The following is an 18709-nucleotide window of genomic DNA, read 5'->3' as shown; positions in this document are numbered from 1 at the left end:
TAGTGGACTTATGACCGTTACTTCGATGCTTAGCACGCAGGGGAATTGACCGAGGGCGTCGTTATGCACCATCAAAAATAATCAAGAGTAGGACGTTGTCTGTATGACAAGACACCCAAAAGTCGACTGGCGTGGTTGCATTTGGGAGCTCCGGTATTATAGTGCGGTCTGCTCTGATGGGGGGTTACTCGGCTGGTTCCGTCAAGATCCGCACGACCGGCACAGAATGCGCAGTGGGTGACGACTAAGAGGGGCCAAAGAAGCATGTCGAAAGCCCAGCCGTGGCATATATAGCTATTAAATACTAGCTCAACTCTCATTTGCTTCTCAGCCGCCTGCGTCACTGGATTAGTTATTGCCATTTAGGTAGGTGGCATGATGGACCAAGAACTCGATATTTGGTTGTCGCAGATTTAGCTGCGCTGCCGATGGACCGACTGTCAGGTGGTGCTGGCCATCCGGGCCGCTAACCCAGTCCATGATTCAACACGGGGGCGGGGGCGGTTGTGCTCCGGCCTACGAGATTGGCAGCCATGCGAGTGGCTACCCCTTAATTGAGGCAGTTCTTCCGGGGCGCCGGGGTGCATCTGGCCGCCAAGCAGTGCTAAGACCGGCGATCGAGCGCCAACGCGGGTTGAAGCGCTCCGTCTTTCCTCGGTGCGGTACGCGAGATGGCAAACAATCAACACGGAAGATGTATAAGACCAGCGATGTTTCATTCTCGGAAACATCATGGGCAATCGATTCAACATCTGCCTTACGAATTGCGGCAGGCCACTCCTTAAGTCTACCCAAGCAAAATGGCTCCCCTTTGGTCCATCGCCTCCTTCGTCACCCTTTGTGCCGCCGTACCGTTCGCCAAGCGGCAGGCCAACTCGAGCTCCTTCGTGACCGTCGAAGGTGGCCAGTTCCAGCTCGATGGCGAACCCTTCGTCTTCGCCGGAAGCAATGCCTACTATTTCCCATTCAGTGGCGTAAGTGATTTTCCTCGGCTGGAAATGCCGGCAAGATTGTGCCACGGCTAACAAGTCCACGCATTCAGACCCAGGCCGACATCGAAGCCGGCCTGACTGCTGCCAAAGACGCCGGGTTGAAGGTCTTCCGCACTTGGGGTTTCAATGACAAGAATGCCACCACTGTCTCTGGTGGTCTCCCTCAATATGGCACCGGAGATGAGGCGACGACATTCCAGAAGTTTTCGCCTGATGGAACCTCGGTCATCGATGTCACACACTTCGACAAGGTAGTTGCTGCGGCTGAAAAGACCGGCATAAAGCTGCTTGTCGCATTGACAAACAACTGGGCGTAAGTATATGGTTCATGTTCTTTCAGACGCATGTCGTCGAGAAGTGGCTAAACAATCATCTGATTAACAGTGATTACGGAGGCATGGACGTCTAGTAAGTCTCACTTACATACCCTGCCTATTTCAGTTCCCTATACCATACCGGATATAACAGCTTGGAGACTGTCAAAGTAGCCTCCAACTACATAGCTGACATATGACCGTTGCAGTACTGTCAACCTGGGCGGAGTCTACCATGACGACGTATGTGATCCTAACCTTTTTCCCACTCCGTATCGTTGTGCTATATTAGGTCGCAGGCTAACAAAAATGCCAGTTCTATCGACTTCCCCAAATCAAGGAGGCATACAAACGGTACGCGGAAGCCATGGTCACTCGCTTCAAGGACTCACCGGCAATCTTTGCATGGGAGCTCGCCAACGAGCCCCGCTGCGGCGCCGACGGCACTCGCAACCTCCCCCGGGGCCCAGACTGCACGCCCGACCTGCTCACGGAGTGGACCGACGAGATGAGCACCTACATCAAGAGCCTCGACAGCAACCACCTGGTCACCTGGGGCGGCGAGGGCGGCTTCAACGACCCCAGCAACGCCGACGGCTTCTACAACGGCGGCGACGGCGGCGACTTCGACGCCGAGCTGGCGCTGCCCAACATCGACTTCGGGGCCTTCCACTCGTACCCCGACTGGTGGAGCAAGACGGTCGAGTGGACGAGCCAGTGGATCAGGGACCACGCGGCCTCGGGGCGAGCCGCCGCCAAGCCGGTCGTGCACGAGGAGTACGGCTGGCTGACCCCGGAGAAGAAGCTCGAGTACCTGGGCACGACGTCCAACGTCACGCGGGTCGAGGCCCTGGGCGAGTGGCAGGCCATCGGGATCGACGAGGGGCTCTCGGACATGTACTGGCAGTTCGGCTTCTCGGACTACTCGTACGGGCGGAACCATGACGACGGCTTCACCATCTTCCTGGACGAGGAGGAGGCGCAGCCGCTGGTGTATGAGCACGCTGCCAAGGTCAACGCTCTCTAGATGCGACGTGCGGAACTGTAGGATAATTGCAGAATGAAAACGTGTAATTACCCGCGAAACTTGACGGCCATGACGATTCACATGTGCGTTACGCTCCACTCTCTTCTTGGCCCGAGTTAGAAACTGTCCGAGTTCTCTTGGTCTTTCTTGGCCATTCTCCCTCAGCGCGGGTCGGGGTTTGAGTCAAGCTCGTCGGTAACAAGACAAGCATGGGCGTAAAGGTCTAGATAATGCACATGTTTGCTACACGTAATTACTACCAGTGTAGTGTAAGCTGAGCTAGCACATGGGAAACTGTTGTTGGACAGGGAATGGAAAGGTGATAATTAAGTAGTCGGTCTCCAATCCACCTTCACCATAAGCCCATAAATATTTTAGAAATTTGATATTCTGCTTTGCCAGCGCTGTTGGTGCTCGGAGTTTCGCCTCATCAAGCACCCGAGGTTGAGCGGTTGTGTAATGTACGCAACCGGTCTGTGCTTACTAGTTGTTCAGAATAGGACCGGTTTTCTTCACCACACACACCGTATTTGTCTTGGCCCGAAGCAGTCAAGTACCAGAAGTAACTCCGAGATCACTGTTTACATATAGGCGAAGTCTGGCGACATTCAGATCCAATTGGGTATCAAAGTCCATACAGACGCCTTTTGCGTCCGGCAAGTAGCCTCACAATTTCGTCTTTTGTCTTTCTGCCCCATCATCACCAGTTCTGCTTGACATCAACATCCTGAGCCAACGTCAGTACACTCATTCTAGGCCACCAGGCCCAGAAGACTCCATTGTCCAACGTCAATGGGACTCCGCAACAGCATGGCCTGAGCAGGTTCTGTCGCTATGTCAAGAAGCTGGCCCCATGCCCCGACTTATGTAGGCACACAGAGCTTCCATCGCAATTTGGCCCTACAGAGCCTTGAGCAGCATGCATCCGCAAGAGCACATCCCCGCTCCGATGTGCTGATGGAGGCAGTGAAGGACATCGTCGTAGAGTTGAATCTCGACCGGGACACAGACCAAGAGGACTCTGCCGGCGATCTCAGTCCCTTCGCAAGGGAGTATCTCACCAACAGACATGGCACTTTTGACCTTGACACGATGCCCTCGGCTTGCGATGCGGATCCGTACAACTGGACGCCGGGAAAGAAGGCCAGCGTGCTGTGGCTGCATGCATTCTACTGCATGGTAGCAACCCTCAGTATGACTGCTCTCATTCCGGCCTACAACCAATTGGCTGAGGAATTCGACATGACGGAACACGACTGTACTTATCTCACCTTGATCCAAGTCATCGTTCTAGGGGTCGCGCCTCTGGCTTGGGGACCGCTTGCGACGGTCTATGGGCGACGGCCAGTATTTCTAGCGTCGCTGATCATGTCAGTGATTGGAAATGTCGCCTGTGGGGTGAGTCCAAACTATGGAGCCATAATGTTCTTTTGGGCATTTGTCGCCTTCTTGCTCTCTCCCGCCAATGCCCTCAGCAGTGCTATCGTAACAGACATGTTCCTCAAAACAGAACGAGCCAGGGGTGTTAGCATTTGTATGCTCATGTTCTCCCTGGGGGTTCCCTTCGGACCTCTCATCTTCGGATTCGTGGCCCCCAGAGCCGGCTTCCGATGGATTTTCTGGGTTTTGGCTATCGTCAATGTTGTGCAGTCTGTTGTGCACTTTTTCCTCGGCCACGAGACATTACTCACTCACAATCTCAACACACAGGACAGCGATGTCGACGAGATACCGCAGGACCTCAAGACAAAATTTCTGAAATTCGAGCGCGTTGGTTCAAGACGAATTTCTAAAATCGATTTTCTCGAGCCTCTTGCATTGGCTGCCTCTCTCCGCACCATCTTGCCGGCGCTTCGCCCAGTCCGTGGTATTCCTGTTCGGTAGCATCTTTGTCGTTGTCGAGATACCTCTGCAGCTCGAGAGCAAATTCCGACTCAGCTCTGACCAAGTCAGCCTGCAATATCTCGGCATGATCATTGGTTTTATACTAGCTGAGCCAGTGGGAGGTCTGCTGAGTGATGTTGGCTTGAATCTGCGCAGGATGACGAGAGAGAAAGACGCGTCTCCGCCGGAGTTCAGGTTGTGGCTGTGCTACGCAGGGTATTGCCTGATCCTCACTGGAATCCCACTGTTACTCGTCTCCACGAATAGTGCTATCACCGGAAGATGGACGGTTGTGCCGGTTGTTGGAACCGCCATTGCCGCTGGTGGACATCAGATCGCCATGACAACGTTCGCCACCTACGCAGTTGACTGTGCAGTCGACGACGCGGTGAGTGTGGGTATTCTCACCTCGCTGGTCAGACAAATCATCGCTTTCATTGGTCCACTGTGGTACTGTACACTCATTCTCTGTCGCTGTAAATGTACAGCATTAACATTTCCTTTAGGTTTCCCACCATGATACATAGCGTGGGCCTCAGCTGGTCTTCGTCCATTGCTTATTCGATCATTATTCTACTCGGTCTTTTACCTACCATCTTTTTGCACGTTAAAGGCTATCATTGGCTGCAGGTACGATAGGTCGGTAGCTTGAAGTGTCCATCGAAGCACTTGAGCATGTACTCGACGGAGGAGAGCACAAATCATATTTGTCTGGCAAGGCATCAACCCGAAAGCCAGGTCTGATACAAAACTTTCTATGATCTGTCCAACTTCATTGGTATTATTTGCAACGAGATCTTGTTGTACTGTCTATGCTGCTGTTGCTTCCCACCCGAATGATGTATTGCGTTCGTCGGTTTGACCCCACAAGGTACGCAACGGGCCAATTCAGTTACAAAGTGGTGAGCTACAAGACCGTGCACGTATAGCCATTTGCCCTGAAAGCATCAAGTTAAGCGGCCACGGATGAGTTCTCCCACTTCTTCTCTTGATTCTGGTCGACATGCTCAACAGTAGCTTCAACCTTCTCTGTCATCAACTCTTTGACGCCTCTCAGGAATGCTACGGCCACGATGGCCAGCACCACAAATGGGATGACACTTGCCCATGCCAGCTGGTAGGCCTTCGCATATTGCCATTTGCTCTCCTCAGCAGCAGCAGCCCAGACGGCAGAAGTCGCGCCTTCGACACCCGTCAGGACACCCGACTCCAGACCCGCCAGAAGGTCAGGGATGCTGGAGGCCGGGAGGCCGGCGTCGGTGGCAGCTTTGCCCACTGCCGGCGCATAGTTGCTAGCCAAGTGTCCGTTGATGATCACGTTGAGGACGGCCGAGCCAAAGGCGCCTCCGATGGCACGAGCGGAAAATGCCATTCCAGTTGCTGTTGACAGGAAGGCGTGAGGTGCTGTAAACTGTACGCAGGCGACGAGGAGCGTCAAGGGTCCAGATTGACCGATTCCAGCCAGCACGTTGAAGACAATCTGGGGTTTGTTCCAGGTTGGTTTGATGCATGCATAGCAGATAGTGCTGGCTTAAGGTCAGCCCATGGCTTCTGTAACTTCGTGTAGGCGAGACTTACACAACAAGAAAGATTCCGAATGTCACCAGCAGCGGGGACTTCATGTCCTTGTACGCAGTGGCGTACCACGTTATGGGAATAGAAGCAAACATGGTCAGGAGGCTGTAGCTTAGCTGCCTGATGGATATTGTCCATGCGTCCGTATCAAAGCCAAGGTGGAGGACGATCTGTGGCACGACGGAATTCACCGCACTGTAGAAGATCCAGCCCTCGACAGCAAAGGCAAATGTGGAAAGCGCAAAGTTCGCATTCCTGCGGAAGAACACGTGGGCAATGAGGCCATCCGTCCGCCCTTTCCATTCTGGTTTCATTGTTAGTGATGTCCTTCGGGGGCATGAGAGGAAGTAATAGTGGCTCACCATATCCAGCGAAAGCAACCAAAAGTGCCAGCCCCAGTGCAAGAGGAACTGCAACGTGCGGGTCTGACCAAGGATAGGCACCACCGACCCAGTCAAGGGCGAGTAGCATCAAGGTAGCACTGCAGATGAAGAGGGTGGAGCCGATTGGGTCACATGCCCAGATGTAGTCCTTTAGTCTCATCTTGGGGTACTCGACGTTCTTGGGCGGCCAGTAGAATAAAAACAATCCTAGGGACGTGGCACCGTGGAAGGCCGCTTGGATCCAGAAGATATAGCGCCAACCTGCCACATCGACGTTGGTGACTGCTCCGGCGCCTAGACCGCCAACACTACATGGATGTCAGATGCTTGGGCGAGCTAGGGGGCTCCGAGGAAGGGTACGAACAGTCCACCGATAGCACCTCCCATGAACGAGAAGCCGTTCGCCAGGGCTCGGTATTTCAGAGGCAAGATCTCGGATGGAATGGCCTGAACGATGGCAATGGTTGAGAGCGTCGTGCCAATCAAAATGCCTCCTCCGATCAACATGCTCATCGAGGTGGCTTTCGCGGAAATTATTGCACCGACAAATGCGATGAGAGGGGGTATTGCTGCGAGGTATTTTCGATCAAGCACATCGGATAGCCTGCCGACGATAGGGGAGAGAACGCTTTGCATCAGAAGAGGGCCCTGGAACACCTTGCATTAGAGCCACGATAACAGGAATGCGGTGTAACTCGACATCATCTGACGAACCTGGATGACCCAGCCGGCGAGGGGAGCTTCGCCCAGCTCCCTGATGATGAAGGCGATGACTGAGCCTGCAGCCACGACCACAAAGACCTGGGCCATGATGGCAAAGCAGGTGATGAAGACGACGAGCCATGACCTCCAGCTCAGGTGGACGTGCTCAGCATCTTCGAGGGCCTCTTCTTCGATAGGCACAATAACCGGCTGTTTGCCATGGTGGTGACCGTCCGAGGAAGCGCGCGGATCTGGGTGATGGGAGACTGCAGGCGTCTCGCCCTCACTTTTCGAGATATCCATTTCGACGTGAATGGGGATGACAGGCAATCACCGAGATTAATCAGGGATAAAGACGGGTATCTGCGTGTCTCTCCTCTCGGGGCGAAGGAGCAGTTATACACGGTGGAGCAAATATTCTTTTATGGGGCTGTTTACCCCGTGGCCGACCCCGTGGGGTAAGAATGCGGGGAGCCCCAGGTTTTCAAGACTGTCACTTGCACGAGGGACCAATGTGGCCCGAACGACTGGGTCGGCAGTTGCACGGACTCCCATTTGGTTCAGCTGAGCCGACCTAAACAGACAGACAGAGCGTGCCATTCCTCATTTCCTTCCCTGACATGATCGTCGACAGGGTCCCTTCACGCGCCAGGGGCACAGGCGTCCTAGCCCCGGGGCGCCAAATGCTGCTAGTGAAAAGCAGGAGGACTGCGTGCGGGGAAAAGAAAACCCCAGGGACGTGGACGACTTTGACGATAACCTCTTCAAATCCTCGGGCGGGAAAAGATGTAGAGCCTGAGAGTATGGTAACCCAATCCATTTCCTCCTATATGTGGATGTGACTAGTTTCAGCCACAGAGGGCTTGTTGAAGCTCTAGGATTTTACTGGAGGCGCCGCCAATAATCACAGAGGCCATTTGTAACGAGAGACCAGGTGGAATCGGTCACGAGGTTTGGATTTTCGGCAAAGAAATATTGCAGCTTCAGCATACCCATTGCTTCCCATTATTTTGGGACACCCATGGGATTCAGATAAAACTAAGCAGAGAGTGCTAGTCCCTCCCAGGCGAGTGTTGCCTCACAAGGACGAATTTTGGCTGAACTGTGGCAAGCCAAATATGAACGTCAGGGCCTCTGGTTATTAGATGCTGCCACGCATCGTTTAAAAAAAAAGGGTCGCTCGACGGGCCAGGTTCATTTCCCATGCCTGGCAGTATCCAATGACCAGAAGTATAAGCCTCGTATGTTCGATGGGGAAGGACATTGACCTCCGTGAGATATGAAGCCAAAATCCATGGAAACACGTCTTGGCTTTCGTATTGATTAGTCTCATCATTAGATAGAATCTTGATTGTGCGATCACAACCTACGAGACCCAAGCCTTAATACATTGAAACATCGTGCGGCCATAGGTATCCATAGAAGTCAGCAAAGAGACTGTTGTTTGGAACATATTCTGGTCGAAACTTTCCTCCTACAAGTTCTTCACCCGGCTGGGACACCAATGGAACACTGCCCTGACCAACTACTTTGCTTCTTTCCAATCAAGTACACGGACGACCGGCATCCTACCGATCGTGTCACAGTCAATTCACCAACATGGTTTCTAGATACGCCCAAGAGCCTCAAAAGCTCTCAGCAGGCCATTCGACAATAAGAACAGAGAACGGATGATTGAAGGCTTCACATGCTGGAAACTGGGCGAACAAAATAACACGCATTTAATGATCAAATCGACCCTCGCGTATATCCAACTGTGATCGTGATCAGTTACTCCAGGGGCTTTCGTCTCAGATTATCAGTAAGTTGGGTTGACGATGTTGTCTCTTGCTCCATGTGCGTTTTCTCTGTTGTTGCTCTTACCTCAACACACTCCATCCCTTTTAATCCCATCGGAGTAACCTGTTCCTATGCCTTTTGCGTTTGAGCATTCCTCTTACACCCAAGATTGAGCGCCCAAAAAGTAGCCAGAGCTTTCAAAGTGCGATGAAGCAACTTCCACTTTTTCTATCAACAACTTCGAAGTTTTCCTTTTCCACTGCACAACCTTATGCACGCGCTACAAGGTGGATATCATGGTAACTCGTGGGGTCAGGTGTAGATGCAAACCACAAGGGCGAAGACGTCATTGCGCACAAAGGGGACACATCTCACAGCCCCCTCGTAACTTGATACCACCCTAACATGCCCTGTCTCTGTGTAAAGCGCCAAGATCTATTCTGGTTTTCCTCCCTCGGACTTTTCCAAGACTACAACGTCCGCACTTGCGTCTCTTCTGCAGCCGGCATTTCTTGGCACGCCTCGCGGCCGATAGGCCCGACGCCCGAATACGTAGGGCGCCTTGCGCCTCGAAAGGGTTTCAATCGCTTCGTCAACTGCATCAAACCTCGTACAAGTGACACGAATTTTGGGCTCAATACGCGGACCGTTCTCATCGCCAATAAGCCAATAAGCTTGTACAGCCGTCAAGTCCGGGCGCGCACATCGAGAGCTCTCTTGCTGGTCAACGTTCGGGACCCGAGAACGCCGCGTCAAGGGCAATAGGGTTTGCGCAGGATGCTACCTGGCTGGAAGGCTGAGACTGCGTAACTCGTGAGTCGAATGTAGGCCTCGCAACCAAAGTAGACAAGATGTGATGATGTACAAAGCAACTTCAATCAGGTTCAGAGATATAAGAGCTCCGACGGGGGCCAGCAAACTGAGAATTGTTGACCATAGCCCATCTGCTTCAATCAATTCGCAAGACAGAAACACTGCATAAGACTGCCTTTTTGCGCATACACCCTCTCCAACTCTCTTACGATGAAGAAATCTTTCAAAGTCCTCATCTGCGGCGGCGGCGTGTCCGGCCTAAGCCTTGCCCTGATGCTTGAGAGGCTCGAGATCGACTACCTGGTGCTCGAGGCGTAGCCGGAAGTCACGGCCAATGTCGGTGCTGCCGTGGTTCTTCTGCCTAACGGTCTCAGGATCCTCGATCAACTTGGGGTGTACGATTCATTCAAGGAACAGTACGACCAGGGACCGGTCTCGGATGCCAAGTTCTTTTCGCCTGAGGGGCAAGTGCTTGGGACTGTTGAAATGAATGATCTACTTCGCTGGTATGTCCATGGCCAGAAATCGCTGTTTGTGCTCGGTCGTAGCTCAGCTTCTTCGTCAGGATCGGATATCCGATGATCTTCCTCTCGCGGCGCTCTTGTATGGAGACCTTGTACAAGCACATCAAACACAAGGACAGGATCCTGGTGAATAAACGCGTTGCCAAGATTGTCAGAGCTACTTCCATGGTAGAGGTCATGACCGAGGACGGGACCGTCTATAGTGGAGACGTCCTGGCCGGAGGTGATGGCATCCACAGCGCCGTGAGGAAGGAGATGTGGCGGCTGGGTGCAGAACTGAAACCGGGGTACTTTCCTGAGGACGAGTGGTCATGTAAGTCCATGCACCAGATCAGACTGTTTATTGGTAATATCTGAGAAGTCATGTGCTGACAGATTGCAAGCCGTGCCATGTTTCCAGACGGCCATCTTCGGCATCAGTACCCCGCCGCCCAAAGTCAAGGTGCACGCAGGAATGATGACTTACAACAACGGGTTCATTCTCTCCGTCCTTCCCGGAGTCGACAACCGGCTGTATTGGTTCTTCTTCTTGAACCTAGAACAGCCGGCTTACGGAAAGGACGCCCCCCGGTTCACCAAAGACGATGAGGCTCGCGTCGTTAGGGAACATTCCGACGAACCGGTGATGCCGGGTCTGAATCTAGGTGATCTGTACTGCAGGTCCGAAGTCACAGTCGTGACAGCTCTGCAGGATCACGTATTCAAGAAGTGGCATGTCCAGAGGATCATCACGTTCGGCGACGCGGCACACAAGGTAGGGTTGAGCCTCCTTCTTTAACCAAGGGGCTTCCTATAGCAGTCAGGGCTGACCGTGGGATTTCCTAGTTCAACCCAGAGACGGGCCAAGGCGCAAACTCGGCCATCGAAACAGCTGCTTCGATCGCAAATGAGCTGTCCCGGTTGCCCTCTAGGCCGCTCAAGGTTGCGATTTCGAAAACGGTGACGGCTTCGACGGCTCTCTTGCTGGCCACAATGGTGCTCCATTTGACTCGAGTCAAGGGATGGGGAACATGGCCCGGACCGACAGCCATTATTCCGTCTTCTTGGGTTTCCGAGGCAGTGGGCTCTGATTCGACAATGGCATTGATCTACCATGTCTTGGTCTACGGGGCCATTTTCTTCACGTGGACTCTGGACGGCCAACGTCTTGGCAACGGAAGCAGCATATCTCGCTGGTAAGGGTTCTCCCCTATGACCCATCACTCGAATTACTGAATTCCGAGGCCTTGTGCTGACTTTTCCCCAAAGGCCTTTCCCCTTCCTACTCGCTTCTCAATTATGGGTTTCGTGCTGCCGACAGCCCTTACACTCATTCATCCTATCGCCCGACCGCTCTGGCTTCTAGACCCTGTCCTTGTGCCCGTCTTTCTTTTCGGCATCCGCTTCTGGAATAAGAGGTCGGCCGGCTTTGAACGAGTTACCTCGGTGCAGGTTGAGGGCGTCAAGGGTGCAAAAAACGCGTTGAGCACAGTAGCCGTTGGACCAGATGCTGTTTACGGGCTTGTGGTGTCTTTTCTGGCGGCTGCGCATCTCTGGATTCTCTCGGCGGTGGACTTCCCCGGCCTGTCCGGCCCCCCACGCGCTTTGGTTTCCCAGACGCAGCTGGCCACTCTTGCTGCGTCGGTTGTTGTCTACTCGCTCTACTGCGTGTTCCAGCTGCGCCGGCGGGGCTACATATCGACTGCGCAGCTGGCTGGATGTTCCGCCAGCATTCTTCTCAGCAGCGTTTTCCTTGGGCCTGCGGCCACGCATGTCGGGACGTCTTGGTTTGCTGACAGGATAATCTCTGGAGTGGTCAAAGCCATCAACACTCCCAGGTAATCAGTGCCGCTGCGTCGTTCAGGTGCGGCCAGATACCAGGTGGAAAAGAGTCGTTGAGCCCAATGCGTTGTTGCCTATTTGGCTGAGTGGTCCCTTGGTCCCTTCTACTGCTTTCTCGACCTTGTTCTGCTCGAAATCTTTTCCACAAGGGCCGACACATTTTCCCAATTTTTAGATTGTTCTTATCCTCTTGAAACGAAAAGGACAATTGCGTTTCGAGCTCAGCTTTGAATTTTTCCCTCTTCTACAGGCATAATTCCAAATGCTGGCCTGTTCGGAGTCCCTGCTGTCGCCCGGGCTGTCAACCACCAGTTCTAACTTGAACTTTCCTCCACCTCCAACGCTCCTTCCCCACCTCGGCTGGCTAGCATTCAACACGCATCGTTCTTGATTACTTCCCCGAGACTCTGACTTTCGGAAAAGCTCTTTTGTCTCACTTTCACAATCAGTCGCTGGCAAAGCCTGCCAATCGATTGATGGCACGCCTTGCTCCATTATACCCTGGTGTCTGACAACGATTCGGTTAGCCTCGATGATCCTTGGTCATCTAGACCCATGAAAGAGCTCCCAAAGAGGTACGCTTCACCCGTCCCTCCAACCAGCACCAGAGATACGACTTTTCTGAGGTCTCCACCCCGTTGAGGGATGAGTTCCTTCGTCGCCCCAAGCAAATGGAGCCCCCGGCTCAATCAGATGAAAGTTCAGTCAGCGACCAGCTTTGTTTGACTTTTGACAATACAGGGACCTCTCTGGGCACTTGCTTCCTCGGTTTGACCGCCCACGCAGCAACTCCTCGTCAGACCTTCCTTCAGCCTGGGATGCGTCACCCTATTCCGAGATCAGCGTAGCAAGACTCTTCGTCACGGCCCACGGAACAATATCCGCGCGACGTCAAACCCACCGACACGCCGATCCTCACCTGGGCAGTCAGCCAGAACGACCGATCCCGAAGTCACAGACCATCTTTCCATTCTCATCCACCTTTCTCGTCCACCTTTCTCGTCCACCTTTCTCGTCCACCTTTCTCGTTCACCTTTGCCCTCGAACTTTCTCCTCGACCGAAAACATGTCTTCATCGGGCAATCACCAAAGTGATGGAGGAGACGAGAGCAAACAGAGTGTCATCAAGATTGATCCTGATGGCGACCTTACTCTTGTCGTTGGCAAGACTAAAACTCGTTTCCTCGTTTGCTCCAAAACACTGTCACGTTCTGCTCCTTTTTGGAAGCGCTGCCTTTATGGCCAATTCAAAGAGGGAAAACCCGCGGCTGAAGAGGACTGGGTTGTCGAGTTCCCGGAGGACAACCCTTCCGGTTTGAAGTGTCTGCTGCTTTTGGTCCATGGATTGGGCCACAAGATGCCAAAGATCAATTTGCAGCTCGCATTTGAAATCACCGTTCTCACCAACAAATACGGCATGACAAGAACTTTGTGGGCGGTCGCGGGATCATGGCTTGGAGATCTCGAGCCAACCAGACCGGACGAGGGCGGCGACGACACCATTGTCCCCCAGCTGAAGTGGCTTTGGGTAACGAAAGAACTTGGTGATTCTTATCAACACAAAGAGACTTTCGCTGAGCTCTCTCAGGTGGTTTCCACGGCTGCTGGTGGCGATGCCCATCTTCTCCTCCAGCCGTACGAAATGGGTGATGCCGATTTGCTCACAAAAGGTACAATGGAAGGATACGATGCCGAGAAAGACGTCCTCCTCCTGCTTGCAGGTGAGCTCTCTCGCGCAAGTCATAAAAACCTAAGCTGACTTTTAAATATTCCAGGCGAGATTAAGGTTGCGCGTGAGACTGCGCTGTCCGAGATTCAAGTTGTTCTGAAGAAGGACATCAAGAGGTTGCGAGATGCCATCAGAGGCTTCGATTCGTCCAAGGGCAGTGAGGGCGCTTACATCTGCACCCAACGGAACTCAAGTCAACAGAGGCTTTGCGAATACGCCATGCAGGCCATCGTCACCAAGATTTCAGCTGGCAAGGATTCCGCCGTGAAGCCCATAGCCAAAATCGACGAGTCTGTTGAAAACTACCTGACGAGTGCAGTTTGTTTCAAGTCTCGCATCGAGAGAGAAATCGCTTTTGTCTCTAGCGGGGCTCACGCGAATTGCACGCCTTTCAGATCCAGGTTGCCATCTCTGGGCTTCCTGAAGACAATGACGTTGAAAACATGGCGCTTACTAAACGCTGAGGCATTCGAAAGGCAGGCTCGGGTGTCTGGCCTCGAGAAAGATAGTAGCGAGGACAACGACGATGGCGAGGATCAAAACGCCGCTGGTCTGCGGTCTGCCGCTCTCAAGCGCTCTCGCGACGAGTTCGAGGCTGCGGCATCCGATTAGGAGCCAGAAATGAACGTCTCACGATCTTTTTGCGGATGAACAGAAGGCCGGAGGTATTTGTTCCGACATGGCATTTCGGACACGAAGACAATGGCGAAGTACCTAGGAATGGACATCAACAAGAAGCCCGACACATCTGAACCGATTTTGACCGACCGAGTGCGAACGTGTGAAGATAAAAGAGAACTGATGAACGATAACGGAAAATGGGAACATACGGAAGAAGAAAAGGAATGGGCCGACGACTGTTGGTGGTGAAGGGGGAGTCTCCTTTTTGATGGGTTTTAGGGAGTCAGCGTACGCCCACCCAGCTTCTACAGTACGCCCACCCAGCTTCCAGCGTTGGCCCACCTAGTACAAGGAAATTGGTTATATGCGCTATAAAATATTAGTACTGCGGGGTTATTAATAAAGTATAGCTATAGCTATCCTAAAGAGGTTTTATAGCTACCCTAAAGGGGTCTCATAGCTACCCCTTTATTTACAACTTAAAAGTTACTTCTACCCTCTGCCGCCCTTTGCCGCCCTTTGCAGCCCTCTGCGCCCTTTATGCCCTCTAAGCGCTCTACGGCCCTTTAAGCGCTCTGCAGCCCTCTGGGCGCTTTGGGGGCTCTGGGGGCTCTGGGGGCTCTGGGGGCTCTGGGGGCTCTGGGGGCTCTGGGGGCTCTGGGGGCTCTGGGGGCTCTGGGGGCTCTGGGGGCTCTGGGGCCCTCTGGGCGCTCTGGGGCCCTTTGGGCGCTCTGGGGCCCTCTGGGCGCTCTGGGGCCCTCTGGGCTTTTTAGGCTTGTATTTTTAAAGTATTGCTTAAATTGGAAAATAGCTACCCTGGCTTATTAAAAACCCTGCAATACTTGCATTTTAGTGCGGATGCAGCTAATTTTCCTTGTACTGGGTGGGCCAACGCTGAAAGCTAGGTGGGCGTACTGTAGAAGCTGGGTGGGCGTACGCTGACTCGGTTTTAGGCTCAATGCCTCCAGGCCCGAACCAATTCCCCCCACCGCCTTGTCTATTTGAAATCAATCGCAGAGGACAGTTCACCTCTCATATTAGACGAGGAAATTTTGGCAGGGGGGTCTCGAGATATCACAATCATCCAACATCATTAGAAATTACTACAGACCACTCATGGCTCATGAATGCATCACGAAATGCTAAACGTGCCCTTCAGAGGCAGATCCCTACTCGACCTGCCGACCTCCACCGTGTAGTCCCCAGCCTGAAGCAGCCACTTCTGAGCCGCAACATCCCAGACACTCAGGTCCCTCCTCGTAAGCGTGAAACTGACAGTCGCAGTCTCCCCAGCCGCGATAGAAGGCTTCTCAAACCCACGTAGCTGCCTCACGGGCACGTCCTCGCCAGGAATGCCGAGGTACAGCTGCGCCACCTCCTTGCCGTCGACACCGCCCGAGTTGGTAACGTCCGCGGTGACGGTGACGAGCTCGTCCCAGAGGTCGGTCTGGCCGCCCAGCGCGACAGCACCGGTGGGGTACTGTTCTGTCGAGCCGTTGATCTGGCTGATCTGCAGGTTGTTGTAGTCGAAGGTGGTGTAGCTGAGCCCGAAGCCGAACTCATAACGAGGAGTGATGTTCTTGAGATCAAAGTGGCGGTAGTCGATGTAGACACCCTCTGTGAAGTTGGACTGGGGGAAGTGCTGGAACATGCCGTCGAGGACAATATCAGGCTTGAGGAAGTTGTCGTAGTCGGTCTCGTTCTTGGCTACCGTGTAGGGGATGCGTCCGGAGGGGTTCTCCTTGCCGTAGAGGAGGTTGACGAGAGCCCTGCCGCTGTCTTGCCCTGGGAGATGGGCGAAGATGATGGCTGTGACGTTGGGGTGGTCCGCGAATTGGTCGACGAGACGAATACCCGCGTTGTGGAACACAACGATGGTGTTGGCACATTGATCAGCGATGTTGTTGATCAGGCCGTCGGTGTAGTCATCACGGACAGAAGGACGGTCGTAGCCTTCCGTGGCCCAGGCGTTGCCAAAGACGATACATGCGTTGCTTGTGGGGTTGACCAGGGGGTTTTCGTTCTCGAAGTCCCAGTAAAGATCCGTGGAATCTTCGTATGCCTGGGCGACAAGTGCATCATACGGAGAGCTGGTGAAGCTCTGGGAGACCGTGCCGGATCCTCCACCGCTGATTATTGTGCCATTACGAGCGATTCCAGAATACTGGATGCTCAGGTCTCCGAGAAACCCGAGGTACAATTCCGTGTAGTTGGCTGACTGAGCACCGCCAGTCCCTACAAATGTGTCAGTTGACATGCCACGAGGAAGGTTCGGTTTTGACTTGTCAAGCCTGCTTACATTGAGTGAACGCGGCTCCTGTAGGGGGTGCGACCCAAGTATTGACATTGGGCGCTTTGGCTGAGTATCCAAAAAGCGAAATCAACTTTGTCTCCGACGATTTCAAGGGCAGGGCGCCGTCGGTGTTCTTCACAAGGACATGGCCCTCGGTGGCACCAGCAAGCAAGGTGGGCTTTGAGCTGGCGTTGCGGGCGTCAACGACGCGGTGAGGCTTTGAGATGTCATCAGCCAGACCGTAGCCGGGTTCTGGGAAGTCCTCGGCGTCTTGGCCAAGTTGGAACCAGGAGGCGAGGATCCTGGTGACCATGTCGTCGACGCGGCTCTCGTTCACTGTGCCATTGTTCACAGCCAGTGTTAAGTTTGCACCCCAGAGTGTTGAGCTGGGCATGACGACGTCCAGGCCGGCCAGAGCAGAGCCAACGCCTGACTCCTGAGCACCCCAGTCTGAGACAACAAATCCTTGGAATCCTAGTTCTGTCTTGAGGAGCCCGTTGAGGGCTTTGCTGTTTTGGCAGGCCTGGGAGTTATTGACTCGGTTATAAGCACACATGATGTTTCCTGTGCCAGCATGGACCGAGTCGGCAAAGGGCCACAAGTAGAGCTCGTGCATGGTCCTATCATCAACATTAGAGGATCCAGGGACAGCCCATGGAGTTTTGTCTGTCCTCGCGTGGAGCCTATGGGCCTCCTGCTCATGAGCGAGGAAGTGCTTCGTGCTGGTCATGACTCCAGTGTCCTGTGTTCCCACAACGGTCTCATGAACCAGCTGGCCACTGAGGTATGGATCGGGTGAGAAGCCTATAACAATGTGTTCAGTAATTGTTCCCATTCAGCGCGGAGGGGACGCCGTGTCTTACCTTCCCAGTTCCTGCCTCCCTGTACAACACGGCCAACTGGACCTACAACAGGGCCCAGGAGAATGTTGACACCCTTAGTCCTGGCCTCGAGCCCCATGTGCCAGGCTCGATCGTATGCCAGCTCCTTGTTCCAGCTCGCAGCGACATGTATGCCACTCGAGAATGCGCTCACGTAGTCGGTAGCGCCAACGCCATTTCCGGCATTGTTCAGACACAGTCCTGGGAACCCCAACCGAGGAATGCCACCAATGGAACCCGAGCAGCCCGTCGTTGAAGTTACGCCTGATGTCAGGTTGACTTTCTCTTCCAGGGTCAACTGTGAGACTAGGTCCTTAGCTTTGGCGATGGCATCGGCCCAGGCCACAGTCGCATCCTGCTGGGCTGATTCTAGCCGTTAGTTGTCGCCCAATGAATACATCACATCAAAAGGTACATACGTGACGGGTATACTGGTGGAGACTGCCCGGCAAAGTAGGTGTCTTCTGTCACCACGAACTGAGCGTGGGCATTTTGACCGAGCGCTGCCGTGGTGGCGAGACCCGTGAGAATTGAGCGAAGCATATTGGCTCTGTATTGGGGTATGTTGGGGGGCTGCGCGCTGAACTACAACTCGAGAGGATAGCGTGCTAGATGCGATACATCTTGCTCTTATAGATCGAGCTCATGCCGGCCATCCCTGTGGCGGTGACGTCCCGACTGGGCTCACATCCGATACGACGGTGCGCGCTTCGGCCTTCAACATCGCGTGGGAATTTCTACTCGGGCCTTTTATCATGGACGGTGTCCAAGGATGGGTCAAGAATGGAACCGGCAGCTTGGCATTGAGAAATTCTATAGTGCTAAACGGCAGTTTACGAGCGGCGAGAGCCCCTCTTCTCGTCACGAGAAGGTCAAGGATCGCAGTCCGTCAACCCCATATAACCAAGGCGCGGAACACATCATCGGAACGTGATTGGGACTTGACAGGCACGGAACCACAGGGACAAGATCCCCAAGCCTCCTTCGCCGGCAAAACGTCGGCTTATTGCCCGCTCCATCGACAGTTCCCATCGTGTCGGTAGGTCGAGTGCCACCCGACGCCGAGCCAGTCAGGATCTCCTTGTGCCGAACGAGCATAGTGCGCGGGAATGGAGAGGCTTGTATGACAGCAGCCAACCACTGAGCAAGCCGAGGGCAGACTATCCATGCTAGGAAGAAGCTTCAGATCACGGGCATCCCTGCCCCGAGAACTCTGACTTTCGGCAGGGCAATCATTGCGCACGATGATCTGGAGATTGCGGGGCCCCCAAGTGACTAAATCACCGATCAATCATGTGTTCGTCCAACCCTTCATCACCCCAGCAAAGACCGCGTGGCCTGTCAGGCTGTGGGGCCAGCCATCTGCCTGTT

The 18709-nt window shown here is 53.7% G+C and overlaps 7 protein-coding genes across 7 annotated transcripts; 5 read left to right on the top strand and 2 right to left on the bottom strand.

Moving 5' to 3' along the window:
• Positions 1-800: 800 nt before the first annotated feature.
• Positions 801-2333, top strand: INS49_003195 (uncharacterized protein; the record flags this gene model as incomplete). Its single annotated transcript, XM_043163990.1, has 5 exons — positions 801-974; positions 1043-1305; positions 1377-1400; positions 1516-1549; positions 1623-2333. The coding sequence occupies 5 exons, from the start codon at positions 801-803 to the stop codon at positions 2331-2333; spliced, it is 1206 nt and encodes a 401-aa protein (XP_043032496.1).
• An 834-nt stretch (positions 2334-3167) lies between these two features.
• Positions 3168-4711, top strand: INS49_003194 (uncharacterized protein; the record flags this gene model as incomplete). Its single annotated transcript, XM_043163989.1, has 3 exons — positions 3168-4103; positions 4195-4605; positions 4706-4711. 3 exons carry the CDS (start codon positions 3168-3170, stop codon positions 4709-4711), a joined length of 1353 nt encoding a protein of 450 aa, XP_043032495.1.
• Positions 4712-5169: 458 nt separating this feature from the next.
• On the bottom strand, positions 5170-7180 carry INS49_003193 (uncharacterized protein; the record flags this gene model as incomplete). Its single annotated transcript, XM_043163988.1, has 5 exons — positions 5170-5743; positions 5796-6096; positions 6155-6483; positions 6540-6823; positions 6890-7180. 5 exons carry the CDS (start codon positions 7178-7180, stop codon positions 5170-5172), a joined length of 1779 nt encoding a protein of 592 aa, XP_043032494.1.
• Positions 7181-9679: 2499 nt separating this feature from the next.
• Positions 9680-11172, top strand: INS49_003192 (uncharacterized protein; the record flags this gene model as incomplete). Its single annotated transcript, XM_043163987.1, has 5 exons — positions 9680-9783; positions 9844-9975; positions 10023-10306; positions 10377-10747; positions 10819-11172. 5 exons carry the CDS (start codon positions 9680-9682, stop codon positions 11170-11172), a joined length of 1245 nt encoding a protein of 414 aa, XP_043032493.1.
• A 99-nt stretch (positions 11173-11271) lies between these two features.
• INS49_003191 (uncharacterized protein) lies at positions 11272-11814 on the top strand (the record flags this gene model as incomplete). Its single annotated transcript, XM_043163986.1, has 1 exon — positions 11272-11814. One exon carries the CDS (start codon positions 11272-11274, stop codon positions 11812-11814), a length of 543 nt encoding a protein of 180 aa, XP_043032492.1.
• A 1066-nt stretch (positions 11815-12880) lies between these two features.
• Positions 12881-14155, top strand: INS49_003190 (uncharacterized protein; the record flags this gene model as incomplete). The annotated part of the gene is made up of 2 exons (XM_043163985.1): positions 12881-13535; positions 13590-14155. The coding sequence occupies 2 exons, from the start codon at positions 12881-12883 to the stop codon at positions 14153-14155; spliced, it is 1221 nt and encodes a 406-aa protein (XP_043032491.1).
• A 1141-nt stretch (positions 14156-15296) lies between these two features.
• On the bottom strand, positions 15297-17881 carry INS49_003189 (uncharacterized protein; the record flags this gene model as incomplete). The annotated part of the gene is made up of 4 exons (XM_043163984.1): positions 15297-16399; positions 16464-17261; positions 17321-17701; positions 17758-17881. 4 exons carry the CDS (start codon positions 17879-17881, stop codon positions 15297-15299), a joined length of 2406 nt encoding a protein of 801 aa, XP_043032490.1.
• Positions 17882-18709: the final 828 nt, after the last annotated feature.

Source organism: Diaporthe citri (assembly GCF_014595645.1).
Source record: "Diaporthe citri strain NFHF-8-4 chromosome Unknown scaffold_1, whole genome shotgun sequence".
Taxonomy (NCBI): domain Eukaryota; kingdom Fungi; phylum Ascomycota; class Sordariomycetes; order Diaporthales; family Diaporthaceae; genus Diaporthe; species Diaporthe citri.
This window is presented reverse-complemented; position numbering and strand designations above follow the sequence as displayed.